Here is a 13,966-nt window from a genome sequence, read left to right as displayed (position 1 = left end):
GTACTTCCAGTAAAGTTATTATGCTTTGCTATATCCCAAGATTTTTAGTGCATATTTCACATTAATTTCTTAAACTCATAAGAGCTGACGCCAACTTTATCATTGCACATTTACTTAAATAGCAGTTTCAATGATTGACTAAGTTTGGGGAAAAAGGTTAGGAAAAGCTGACACTGATAATCATCGTGCTGTCAAAAGAAAAATAAGACTTTGGCAAAAAACATTTTGTAAAGCATTAACAGAGTTTTATTCAGATAAGCTTGTAACTTTTAAGTTAAAAACTGCGTCTTCTGACTGATCATTTAGGATTGTGGCTCTATTTATGCAACAGACAGGAGCACTAATCAAATTTCATCAACAGTCTTCTGGCCAACATAATTCTGCCCTTTGTATTAAAATAACAAGCCCCCAACATACTCAGAAGAAGGTTAATAGAAGGAATTGAGAACAACTCAGATAAAAAAAAAGTTTCATCAAATGAAAATTTATAAAACTTGTCTGATGATACTAGAAGATCTTTTCTCAGAAGAGTACACAGAAACATGTGAATAGGAGAATTTACTCCTAAAAAAATAAGTTTAAGAAAGAACTGCTTTACATAAACCATAATGATATATCTGGATGGCATTTAGCACTGTCTCCTGAAGATGTGAATGGGCGGGGGATTATCAACCCATTTGATATCCCTACCAATTTCCGTTTTCAGTCTTGTCGCATAGAGGTTCAATATGGTATACCCCTAAATGACAGGGAAAGGGAAGAAGTTGCTACTATGCGTGCAGAATCATTACCAAATCTACTTGGAAAAAATCTACTTTTGAGAATTTAACCATCAGGATTCAAGTGAGCCTTATTAAAATGAAGAGTAAAGAGGACATTGTAGACTCACATTTCCTCCCCTATAATAAGCTATACCATGCTTCTAAGGTGAAGCTAAATGAAGAAAGATGCTAGCTAGTACTTAGCAAACACAACTGATGGAACCGGTGAAACAAGGTTCTCAGTTGAGTATTTTCTCAGGATGAGAAGAATCCGCACCTTGGAGAAACAGGAAACCTTCACCCAAGAAATAAAACCAAACAATAAACAGCAACAGAAATAAAAATTGCTTGCCAATGGCCAGTGACTGTTGACAGCGCTTCCAAGGACATTTGGTCTCATTAGCCTTTTGAGCTAAAATAAGCAGTTTTATCTCAAGGGGTTGAAAAGCGGTTTCGCAGTTAAAATTTTTAGGGAGCTACTTGTTTCAGGTTCTCAGGAAAATCATGGGTTAATGTCTTTCTCTCAATGTTCTCTATATGTAATTTTGTTCTAAGAAAAGAGTCACAGAAAAGTATCATTTGATATTGCTCAAAGTAACCAAGACAAATACATAAGCCAGTATGTTGGGGTTTTTTTTATTTGTTTGCTCTTGGTTTCTGGTTTTGAGGGGAGTGGGGGGTGTGGGTTTCTTTTTTTGTTTGTGGTTTTTGGTTGCTTGTGGGGTTTTTTTTTGTATCGGCTCTCCACAGTCCTGCTATTTCTTGCACCATTTAGTTAACTTAGGCATTTTGACTTTAATGTCAGGCACAGAAGAATATGAACATGTTTCGATGTTATGATGAACAAAGCAGAACAGAACTGAATCAGGAGGGACAGAGTGAGCTGGATCACAGGTTCTTGGCAACTTATCCCTCATGCAATTTAAGTGGTGCTGCTGTCTGCTGCATAACAACAAGTTGCTTTGGAGCAACTGGCTCCAAAGAAAGTCATGTGTCCATGTGTCTGAAAGAATCTTATTTATTAACCCCAAAAAATTATGTAAGTAGCAGCTCTACATTCAGTAGCAGAGCAGTTAGAGTTCCCTCTCCCATAAAAATCTACCACCTTTGGTCTATATTAAATTATTTTAATTATTTACACTATGGAGCTTCATATTTATGACATGGTAAAACAAACCCTACCCCAAACTATGTACAGGTGCTAGCTCACCTCTTTTGTGCAAAATGCCCACTTTGTTCTCCACTTGAATTATGCCTTAGATATTTTAAAAAGTTGGGCGAAGAGGCCGAGGGATTAAGACGAGCTAGAGTAGGAGAACGTGCAAGTTGACCAGAAGAACTTTTAGATTCGCCGACAGATGCATTCAAACCGTATAGTTGGATTCCAACCAGAGCGATGGAGTTGAGGTAGCACAAAGACCAAAACACAGTAAGAGAAGAAAGGAGAAGGGGGGGGGAAAAAAAAGTGAAATCCCTTCTCTAATCTTTGAAAGGGACCTGGCATACACAAATGAGGCATTTCCTATGTTTTTCACAGTTTAAGCAGTAACTGTAAGAGGCTGAACATTTTAACTCAATCAGCAAAGTCCCAAATACACACTCACAGGCTTTAGCAAGGCATTTCAGTGTATGACTAAATTTAAACTCCCAAAAGCTGTAACTGACACCCCTTTTTTTCTCCTTCATATGTACTTCCCCTTAGTTTCTACGTTAAAGTCAGGCATATGATCAAGAGTTCTAATGGATGAGAAGTGAAATGCTACATGAAGAATTGAATTTATTTAGACTTTGGAAACAATTTATGAATTGAGGTAAGCTGTTCAAAAACACTCATAAAACATACAACACTTGTTAGAAGTCTACCATTCCAGTGATTTTTCACAACTTTAAGTATACTTTTCTTCTAAGTTTTCAATTTCCCCTGGTTCTGTACATTTGCTATGAAAGGGAAGCAACAGTGATTTCTTTTTGGTTTAAATTACGTGAGGGAGCAGGCACACTCAGGTCTTACTAAAAATTACACGATCAAGCACAAATAGAAACAACCAAGGAAATGAAAAATATACTTAATTTCTAGCTGCGTTCCTATAGTAAGATAAGAACCCATTAAACAAGCAGCTACAAGAATCAGGACAACTCTCATGAAGATAACAAGCCCAAGAACACGAGTCCTAAACTGCACTACAAAAACATTCTAGTATTTTAGAATTAAAAAGGTTCAAAGAAGGGACAAAAAGGCAACCCAGGTTATGTTTTCTTTCAAATACTATAATTCTCCTTTTTTCCACTGTCATCACCTATTTCAGGCACGCTCATTTACTGCCCTGTCTCCTGCAGGGAAAAATGAGCTGGAACACATAAAGATTTCCTACTGTCTAACTTGTGTAAACAAGCAGTTTTGGCAGCAAAACAGAACCCTACAGACAGAAATGTTTCCCTAGTAATTGCGAAAAGCCAGATAGAGGAAGGGAAGAAAATTGCCATGAAGTTAAGAGGAGACTTTAGAGATGTAGAGTCAGGCTTTTGAAGGAGGATAGCTTCAAGAATATTAGCATGAAGGCAAGCATTAGCTTGTTTTTGCAAGTAAAATTTACATAGGCTCATTGAAAAACTAGACAGGAGCCTCACCTCTATCAACAATTAGACAATTAATGTCAGTTTTGTGTGATATTTTAAAGTCACACTTGAATTCACCAACTAGTAAGGTTTTCAGCATCACAAATGCTACTGGATTTTTCTCTATAAATATACAACAAGAAGTATCACTTATTTATACTGCTCGCAGATCAAAACAACAAAAATGGCAAAAATATAATCAAAACCCTTAGGAGCAATCCTACGTTGTGCTTACACTTAGTTTTGGGGAACTACACATCTCGTTTTCTCTCCATTGCGGAGCACACGGGCTAAAAGTGTTTTTAAACAGAATACCTACAAAACGCCCAAAGAGTGGCACCCTGCTGCGATACATTTCTTATCCATTAAGAGGACATACTGGGTATGCAGTTATCATCCCCAATATGCCCTCAACAAATGAAATCATAGCCTGCTTTTAATGAGTCTTACTTTCTTTTGTGAGGAGTCTCTGTGCTCACTGAGTGATACCTCATAAGTTTCCTCTGGGGAACAGATGGCGATGTTTGAGCAGGTACCAGAGACTCCTGGCTTTCAGTTGGCAAATGACTCAGTGTGTTTGCTCGCCTCCGAAAGCTTTGCTGAGGTAATGTAACAGACTGCTCAATAGGAGAGTCATCTGCATCGCTGGAGAGATCACCCACTGATCCACTGGTCTTGATGGCGTTTTCCGTAGGAAGTATAGGAAGTCTGTCTTTCTCCTTTTCACACAATGGCGGTTCCTAGCAGTGCAAAAGATAAGGTTATCAATATGTGGGTTTAAAATCAACCTCAAGTTGCAATCCCATGTTATTTTCACATCCCATTGAGACCTGCTTCAAACTTGCACATTTTTATCATGATAGCTCACAGAAAGAATCTTGGATGCTTGATGTCTTTGTTATTAATCATTTGGCTCAACAAATCAGAGTCTCCATTTTAAAGAGAAAAAAGTAATTTTGAAAGTTATTGTATTTTACAGTATGTTGAGTACAACTCAGTAGAAATGGGGTCAGGACAGAACAGATGGGTCAGACTTGGGTGAAAGTGACAGCAATGAGAAGGGTGGCATTTCAGAGTACTGTATATTTAGCACCCCATCTAATAATGTAATGCTCCCCTTGTCTATCTGAAGATTCACACAAAGGACTTTAATCTTGACTAGATGCCTGTTTCGGTCCAAAACCATGCATTCTTCTTCATTCCCCACCTCATGTGTTTCTTGCAGTGTTGGCCATTCTTTCAAAAACATAAGCAGAAAGAGCAGACTCTTGATTACCTGAAGTCAAGAGCCTGTAGGTGACTGGGCGTTACAGCAGAATCAATATCTGTATCCAAGCCTGCAGAGTTATAGGCTGCCTCTAGGGAAGAGGACTCGCTGTTTCTATGCTGTTTGTTTATATTGTTTTATTCAGACTAAAAGCTTTCTAAACATGCAAAAGGGGAAATTACTCCTCTTCTTGTCTCAGTTTTATGTTTCTTATGAATGCAATCCTGCATTCACAGTACGTACTTTCAGGGCTGAAACCACACAGAATCACAGAATGGTCGGGGTTGGAAGGGACCTCTGGAGATCATCTAGTCCGACCCCCCTGCCAGAGCAGGGTCGTCTTAGAGCAGGTTGCACAGGAACGCGTCCAGGTGGGTCTGGAATGTCTCCAGAGACGGAGACTCCACCACCTCTCTGGGCAGCCTGTGCCAGGGCTCTGCCACCCTCAAAGTAAAGAAGTTCCTCCTCATGTTTAGGTGGAACTTCCTATGCTCAAGTTTGTGCCCATTGCCTCTTGTCCTGTCCCCGGGCACCACTGAAAAGAGCCTGGCCCCATCCACCTGACACCCACCCTTTAAGTATTTATAAGTGTTGATAAGGTCCCCCCTCAGACGTCTTTTTTCCAGACTGAAGAGACTCAAATCCCTCAGCCTTTCTTCATAAGAGAGGTGTTCCAGTCCCCTAATCATCTTGGTAGCCCTTTGCTGCACCCTCTCCAGCAGTTCCCTGTCCCTCATGAACCGGGGAGCCCAGAACTGGACACAGTACTCCAGGTGCGGCCTCACCAAGGCAGAGTAGAGGGGGAGGATGACCTCCCTCGACCTGCTGGCCACACTCTTCTTGATGCACCCCAGGATGCCATTGGCCTTTTTGGCCACGAGGGCCCATTGCTGGCTCACGGTCATCCTGTTGTCCACCAGGACTCCCAGGTCTCTTTCAGCTGAGCTGCTCTCCAGCAGGTCAGCCCCCAACCTGTACTGGTGCGGGGGGTTATTCCTCCCCAGGTGCAGCACCCTACTAGGATCAGCAGCATGGTAATTATTGCATTTGTTTTGCTGCACATTGTTGCAGGATTCAGATGATGTTATATAATACTTTATTTCACATATATAGACTCACACGATAAAATACATACTGTATACAAACATATATTTTGTATGTATAAGTCATTTCTAATTCAAATGGAGCCTCAATTGCACTGCTGTCTATTATAGCACGGGCAACAGAACAGAAGGCCTGAAAGCAACTTGAAACTTCTGGAGAACAGAAACACAGATTTACTATGAGTCCTATCTTGTCAAAAAGTATGGAAATCTCCAGTGAAACTCTACAGACAACAGCATCTTATTGTCACCATTGTGTTGACATTTGACTGCTGTTTCTCAGCCTGAATCTCTGTTACCAGAGTAAACTGGGAAATTACTTTGTTCAAGTTGTCCCTCAGAGGGCTTAGGCAATTTCTAACATGTTACATATGTGAAAAATGATTTGGGTAACCAACTTGCAAATTCTAAAAGATTTGAATATTGCTTCAAGGGGCGAGGGGCGGGGGGGGGACGGGGGCGAAGAAAAAAAAAAAAAGAAAGGCAGTGGGGCTGCCTGCAATGAATGCAGCCCCATCACCCCCAGAGGGACTCAGCACATGAATAAAGACACATCCTATGGATCAGCAAGTGGCAGCAGGACAGGCAGGTTGGAAGAAAAGGACATACTTACTCCCCTACTCTGTGATACTGTTTTTATCATACGGTTTGGCTGTTCTGAGGTTTATTTCTTTTCACACACAATCAGTTAGCTTGTCTACTCCCAAAAAATAATCAGAAAAAAAAGCAAAATGTTTGAACAGAACACTTACATGAACAGTTGGTAACCGTATTTCACTTCTGACTAGTTGTTTCAGGTAATATTATCTAAAGTTTCTAAATATGTATATTCACCCCAGGCTTTACTTACTTTACTTGCGCTGCTTAAGGTGCTGGATGTGCAGTTGTCCAAATCCACAGCACCAGAATTGTCCAGCGGACCTCTGGCTTTACTGCCCTGGAAAGATAAAACGTGCCAGCAGTGAAGATTATAATATATAGGGCACACCAAAAAGAGATTTCTGTAGCAGAGTCAGAATCCGTATTTTTCAAAGACAGTATCAAATTTAATTTTCTGAAATGCCTAGGAATAGCCTTTGCCCTTCTGAGAAACAGAGGCTTCATTCAGGACAATCACTGACATTTTAAATGACCCTGTGGAATTAAGGAATTCTCATGGGCAATGGTATGCTTTCCATGATATGTATATAATCACATATTGCATGCATGTCCTATAACTACTGTTAAAGTACCTTCTGTATTCCAAACAGGAAATTTTCACACTAGGTACTTCTTCCCAAAATACAAAGAAATGAAAAGGCCACCTATTACACAGGACTTTAAAAGCATATGTGTTTATTACACAGCAAAACATAATTTCTGGAATCATCATTTCAATGGCTAGAAACCAGAAAGCATAAATATTTTTGAATAATCTCTTCAACACTATTTTTGTATAATTTGACTAACGTTTTTATGTAACCAACAGAAATATCAAGAAGCCTACTGATGGATTCTTATGTGCTAACACAACTATGGAACTTCTATCTTCCTAATCTTAAATGGTATCATTTTTTAACGTTCTAAAGTTAAGGCTTATTTTCTCTTTGAACTATTATTCCAGGTAAAATATAAAATGTTATCATTATTCACGGTTGTGACTATTCTCTCCTTGACCCTCAGACAAAATGCTTTGCCTCAGACCTGATCAAAATAAAGAATTCCCATGAAAACAGCCATGACAGTGAAAATGCAACCAATGCATTTTCAATGCATTGCATTCAATTGCATTTCAAATGCAATAAACAGCTGGGCTTACATGAAGACAGCTTACGCTAGTCAGGACAAACTACCAAAACATAGATATAATTAGTGAAACAACACTAACATTATGTTTCATATCCCAAACACCCACAGCAGGATTTTGTGGGGCTGAACTCTAGAAATCCTGTCTGGGAAGTAACAAGAGGGCATATTCAGCTAAAACCCCTCTCTATATGCATAATTATAACAGGGAAAACATGCTTCTGCCATCATTTCTTTCATGGGAACAGGTTAGATAGCATGTCTGAAGTAAGCTTTGAAAGCCTAGTTTTGTCACTACAAGTTGCATGTCTATGAGCCAATAAACTGGACTAGATCTTGCGTCAATTTAGCTGTTTGCTGGTGAGAGATGAGAATGCCCGATTTTCATTCCTTAATATTTGTTGTTTGGCATTCTGTCACTACTCTCTTTTTTTAAAAAAAAAAGGGAGGTGGTCTGACTTTTTGTCAGACCTTTGTCAAGCAGAAGTCTTTCCAAGTCTCCTATTATTTTACTCAGACTTTTTCCATGAGATGCAAAACAAAGAATATTTGAATGAGAAGACACTCCGTAGGTTTAAGTATGCTTAAACTTGACATCTGATTTGTTTTCTTAACTGCTGCTGTATACTTTCAGAAGATATTTTCAGCCATCTGTTCATGATAAACATTTTCCCAACAAGTTTTCTTGGGGATCACTGTCACAACGGAGCTCAAGTTTTCCCCACTAATAGGTGTTGCCTGACACTGTTTCCAAAGAACTTTACCCAATCTGATACTGCATAAATGCCTTCATATTCTTAGTGTCTTCTGAAGTTCTTTACGCTCCTCACCTTCAAATAACCTCTAGCATTTAAAAGTTCAGATCCCCCATTATTCATCAGTTCTGTGTCACTAATAAATACTACCTCATTAGGAACGCTTAGTAAATTTCCTAATCGTTTCCTTCTACATAAAGACAAGTGAACAATTATAATTACTTTTTTAATTGTCTAAATCTGAAAAAGAAAAAAAACCATAGGTCGCTTTTCACAAGTTCTCACATTCAACTTCATATTCATTTTTTTTAATGCCTATATACACTATTTCTCATCTAGCAATTAGTTCACTTCTTCCAGGATTTGGTGTTCTCTCTACCAAAGCCCTGCTTTGTTTTGTCTCCTTCCAACGCATACACTCAAATATTTTTGTCACTGTGCCTTTATTAACCACTTGGCTACAACCTGGAAGGATAAGAAATGTAACTTTTCTATCATTTAAATAAATAAACCAATGAAATTCTGTTCAGAGGCAATAAGCATGAAGACACTTACACGTGATAAAATACTTTCAAATGATTCCGTCAGAGATCTTTTTGCTTTGTTCTTTAACATATCTAATCTGAATCTCGGAGCACTGCTGGGCACCTCATTCACAGCATTCTCAGCAGGGGGTTGTGAAGTCTGCAAGTGTTTAAAAACATAAATGTGAAATACTCAACAACATGGAGCAGAATCTCAGTGAACAGTCACTCCGAAAACTTCTGTAACCCGAATCAATACTTTCTCTGGTCTCCTTGGCTTTTCATGCATTTTTCTCTCCTGATACTTATATGGAAGTTTAACAAACTATCCTAAGACCAGGAAATCTCTTAAAGGAAATACGTTGAGTGTAGTAGCAAGCTTCAGAAGAATTGCCATTTTGATAGGGATTTATGCCTCTGTTGACAGTTTTTCTTTAATGCCAAAATTCTAAATGCTTAAGTGTAAGAGATTAGAGATTTCTCACGGATTTACTTTTTTTCAGCCAAGAAATTAATAAAAATTGATGAAGCTCATAATTAACAAGAACTCTCAAGTGTCTCTGTTATATTAAAATGGGGCTTTCTAAGGGCCAGTGTTGTGTGAAAAGGGGCCAAGCGGTTTTGGCAGAAGATAAACCCCCTTGCGTTCTAACACTCCTCACCAAGGTGGGGAGGCTAGGTGCGGCTAGGTTTAAATTCTGAGTGATGCCCAATTCAGCACTATCAGTCCAATCGCGTTTAATATGTATTAAACTATTACGATTTGGATACACTAATAGTGGACTGCACCTTCAGTCGAGTCGTGCTCCTGAACTAGCACGGCCACTCTCGAGTCTTTGGTCGCGTTCAGTGAGAAACCAAAACGACTAGCTACTTAAAAAAGTGCAGTTTATTTAAACAACAGATATACGGGTTCTTAGGATTGCTGGTGATAAATACACTGTCTGCAAAGCACGTGCAAATGAAAGTATTGTTACATATACAAAACGCGCGACAAAGTTATAAACGATACAGCCTGGCTATAAATGTAGGAAAAGAGAGTCTCTAGAGAAATTTCTAAGTTTCCCAAGAAAGCATTCGGTATAATCTAAGTCTTACCCAAAGGCGTCCCTATGGGGGGGAAGAGAGGCTCAGCCCGTCAACTGATCCCAGAAGTCAGTGATGTAATTCTTTATGATGGTGTCTTCCCTGGGTATCCCCCCTCTCTTGGGCTATTTTTATACTATTTGTTATCTTCAAGGTGGAGTTTGGGTGACTTTAGTCATACATACTTTTATCATGATTGGTGTAAATTTCTCTCGCTTCACAATTAAAGGTATAGTTTACGAGAAATTCAGGGCGCAGACTCAAGAAGGAGTGGTCGCACCTTGGAGGCGGGTAGCCTTCGGGATGGAGGTGTGTTTTGGTATTATAATGACATTATAATGAGCAAAGTTCGCACAAAGGACAGCATTTCATCAAAATTTGACAAAATGTTGGCTCTGAGCATCTAGCGGGCAGCTAATTGGCAGCTTATCTGTTTCATGGTATCATCCCATTCCTGTATCCGCTATACATCATAAGGTAAAGCCACGGAATAATTGCATCCCGTCCCGTACCTCATGTAGCTTATCAGGGAACCACAGATGTTGTGTCCTTCATGCCAGCTGCGGCTATTTTCTACCTCAGAAGCCTCTTGATTTTATACTTTTCCTTAATGTGTGAACAATGTTGTACTTTTGTATTTTTTAGCCAATTTAGTATTTATTCCACAGCCAGAAAGATGTATAACAATCTAACTCTTCTATGTATTTCACCAGTAGAAACACTTCCACCTTAAACCTAAAGGTCTATTGAGAGTTTTGCTTTTTAAATAAATATTTCAGTCCATTTTTAGTGCTTGCGAAGACTAGGTAGCGAATACAAAAATGACACTATGATGGAAATATTACCATCCAAACCTGACACCTGCAGTAGAAACCGGAGCACAGTTTTCAGTGTTATTTTGGGGGGTTCCTCTTGAGGCTGGCAGGCACTGTAGCCCTCTCTATCTGGCCCTAATTTCAGAGGTCCGAATGTTTGATCTATGTAACTATTAGTATGTGGGCAGCTGAATAGCACATCATCACCAAATAGTCCTGTCTAGATATAATTTTAAAGCATCCTATTTCCAATATGACAAAGTTACAGGCTTCTGTATTTTCTTTTTACCTTCACTCATCTTACCCTCAAAGGGCAAACCAGATGCTGCCTGCTATTATGCTCTTATGAAAAGACACTTATTTTAAAGGTCATTTTTGTTAAGTAAGATCCATGTACTAGTATCACATTTTATTTTTTTCCTCCACTGATTTAAATATTAAAAAAAGTGATGAAAACCACAAAAGGGAATACCTATGTGGAAAAGAGGGAACATGGACATCAGGATGTCATGGGTTCATGACTGCTGAGACAAATAACACTGACAGAGTATACGTTCAAAGGTATCTGCTATTACACAGCTCTGGAGATAAATTAGTATAACTTTTTATATTTACTCTGATAAGACAAATGATGGACTGAGGGCAAATCAACCCTGTTCTTAGAGCACTGGCATCTTTGCAAGTGTCAGATTAACCAATTTTGGTTCCAGCAACTGAGCAAACAGACTGTAGCAGGCCTTAGGAATTTTCAAATCACACTGAAGATGTATTAAGATATGATCTTGCTCAGTATATCGCTATTTCCAAGCCATTCAGGACCGACAACTATTTGATAATCAGTTGGCATTAGACCAAATACAAATATTTCAGGTATGATGATAGAGGACCCCAAGCAATGTTTATTCTTGTCATGCCATAATTACAATGCTTTATTCTTAAAAACGTATTTCTGGTGAGATGCCCAAGACAAGAAATCAGAGAACGAAATATGCAAAGTTCTCTTCCTGCTTTCTCAGGGAGGTCAATAATTAGCCAGTAAGCCATAAAAGGAAAGGAGATTAACAAAGTGAACAAATAGTAAATGAAGACTTCCTGCTATTTCCCTAATTTCTTCAGGGGTCTAACTACTCTCCATATATATTCATTTGCTAGTTTATATCACAAATGGCCAACAGCAGTCATCACAATGGAATCACCAGCCAGCAGTGGTGGGAGAGACAAGATTTTTTAAAGGGTCAAATAATTAGAACTGAAAGTTTGCAGAGAATGGGTGCTGATCCTCTTTTTGATACCGACCTCCAAGGTGCCTCCAGTTAGTTAGTCACAAACCAAGGCATCCAAAATCATTAATCCCTTTTGAAAAATCTTAACTGCGCTGTATAAAAAGCCAGTTAAACAGCACTGGTACAACCTGATACAGAATGAAAGGGAGCTCAGCTCTTTGGAAACGAATGAGAGTCCCTGCTGCTGTTTCTGCGGCAATCCTCCTCAGCTGCTCCTCCTTGAGGCCACTTCAAAATGTGCTTTGCACACAAGAAATAACTTCCAGCTATGGAGTAAATGTAACAGTCTTTATCAAGGCTCAAATCCAATGTGTTGTCAGGACACTGAGTCACACAGACAGACAGCGGGATGGCAAATGCCACATATCGGCTGACAGCAATTACAAATTCATTCCATGTTCTCTCATGTACATTGAATTTTCATTGTACTGAGAAAGAAACAACCAAATTAGCGGTCTACCTTCTTTGCACGTCTGTCTCCTAGGCCTCAAATCAGACTGTACCGGGTACCTCAAAATCAGAGATATGCCTATTTTGCTGCATGACAATAGCCTATGAATCACAAGCAAAACCAGTGTTCACCACTGCCTACAGTCCGAAGTTCCAAAATGCCAGTGATGGACATTTGCCTTTGGAAAGATATAAAAATGGAATGGAAGATTTTTTCCTGGATCTTCGTTACATGAACTAAAACTGAATGATTGCTTACCTGTTTTCCTTCTCCAACATGAACATGGTCCTTCTGTTTTTCTTCATACATGTTTCTCAAAACAGAGATAACCAACTCATTCTCTTTTTGATCATTTCTTGGTCTTAATTTCTTTAATTGAAAACACCACAAGCAAAGTAATTATACATTTGTATAACAGTTAGCAAATATCTACTCTTTTCATTTTGCCACTGTCAATACACCGTAAGAGCGAGTTTAACTCAGTTAATGCTACCACTCTTCCACCAGAGGACACCAGTGTCCCAGGCAAAGCGACAACACAGCCAAACGCTTGTCCTCGCTTCAGAATTTACATGAAAGATAAAGGACAACCGTAGAGGTATCAAATTGCCACAAGCAAATAAAGACTTTAAAAAGTATTTTTGCCAATTTGCTTTTGATGTAAAGAAAACCAAAACACTGTACTTTTGAGTTTGTAGCACACATGAAGTACTTTCTTGCAGTTATATAATGTACAACCATTCTCCTACAAATCTTTCTCATTGGATTTTTCATTTTTGGGAAAAGACATAGGTATTTTAAAAATTAGTGCACGAGTTGAACATATTTGTCTCTGCTGCATTCTATTTATATCTGAATTATTGTAGGAGAAAATGTTTTTTAAACAATTTATTATAGAATTTAATCCCAGAAACCAAACTTTTGAAAAGCATATGCATTTTAAGCTTATTGATGTAAAGCAGAAGATACAGTATGAATTAGCTAATGCCAGGGTAGCACATCAGATTAACAAAAATATCCTTAGAAAGTTATCTGAAAATACAAATCATTGTTACAACATATGGAGCTATAAGAACGCAACAACTAAAATTTCAGGCAGCCCAACACAAAAAATCAGCTGAAAAAGATAGGCAGGAGAGACGTACTTTACCCTTGGTTTTCCCAAGTTAATAGTTTGCAGACTCTCACCAGAAGCGATTAACAGTTTCCTGTGACTACTAGAAGCTTTAGGCTGTTAAAATGCGTACAGAATACTAAAATGCCACAGTGCCAGCTAGCTGTTGTATACTAAGAAATTACTTAACTCATGGAACCGCTCCTGCAAAGTAACTTTCCAAATTTGGTGCTAGATGATAAACTGCCACATGGAATTACACAAAGAGACTGAAATGACTCAATAGAGGAAGGAAACATTATTTTTAAAAAAGTCTGAAATTTCCTAATCTGCAATAGTGTGCCAAGCCCAATGACGTTTCCTACAATATTCACCATCTGTCTTTAACTGAGCTATGTTTTCCTCT

At 38.8% G+C, this 13,966-nt stretch overlaps 1 protein-coding gene across 7 annotated transcripts in view; it reads right to left on the bottom strand.

Moving 5' to 3' along the window:
* Window positions 1-13,966, bottom strand: part of TBC1D1 (TBC1 domain family member 1) — a 113,926-nt gene that overhangs the window by 38,066 nt on the left and 61,894 nt on the right. For 4 of the 7 annotated variants that reach the window (XM_063335080.1, XM_063335077.1, XM_063335079.1 and 1 more), the window contains 5 exons: window positions 12,705-12,815; window positions 8,843-8,971; window positions 6,598-6,684; window positions 3,828-4,117; window positions 1,972-2,100 (listed from right to left, as the gene is read on the bottom strand). In XM_063335080.1, coding sequence (XP_063191150.1) covers window positions 1,972-2,100; window positions 3,828-4,117; window positions 6,598-6,684; window positions 8,843-8,971; window positions 12,705-12,815 — 746 coding nt within the window. The remainder of the gene's footprint in view (window positions 1-1,971; window positions 2,101-3,827; window positions 4,118-6,597; window positions 6,685-8,842; window positions 8,972-12,704; window positions 12,816-13,966) is intronic. The other 3 variants (XM_063335081.1, XM_063335082.1, XM_063335083.1) reach the window with 3 other exon arrangements.

The sequence above is a fragment of the Chroicocephalus ridibundus genome, chromosome 5 (genome assembly GCF_963924245.1).
Source record: "Chroicocephalus ridibundus chromosome 5, bChrRid1.1, whole genome shotgun sequence".
NCBI classification, from domain to species: Eukaryota; Metazoa; Chordata; class Aves; order Charadriiformes; family Laridae; genus Chroicocephalus; species Chroicocephalus ridibundus.
Note: the sequence above shows the minus strand (reverse complement) of the source record. Positions and strands in the feature narration are given on the sequence as shown.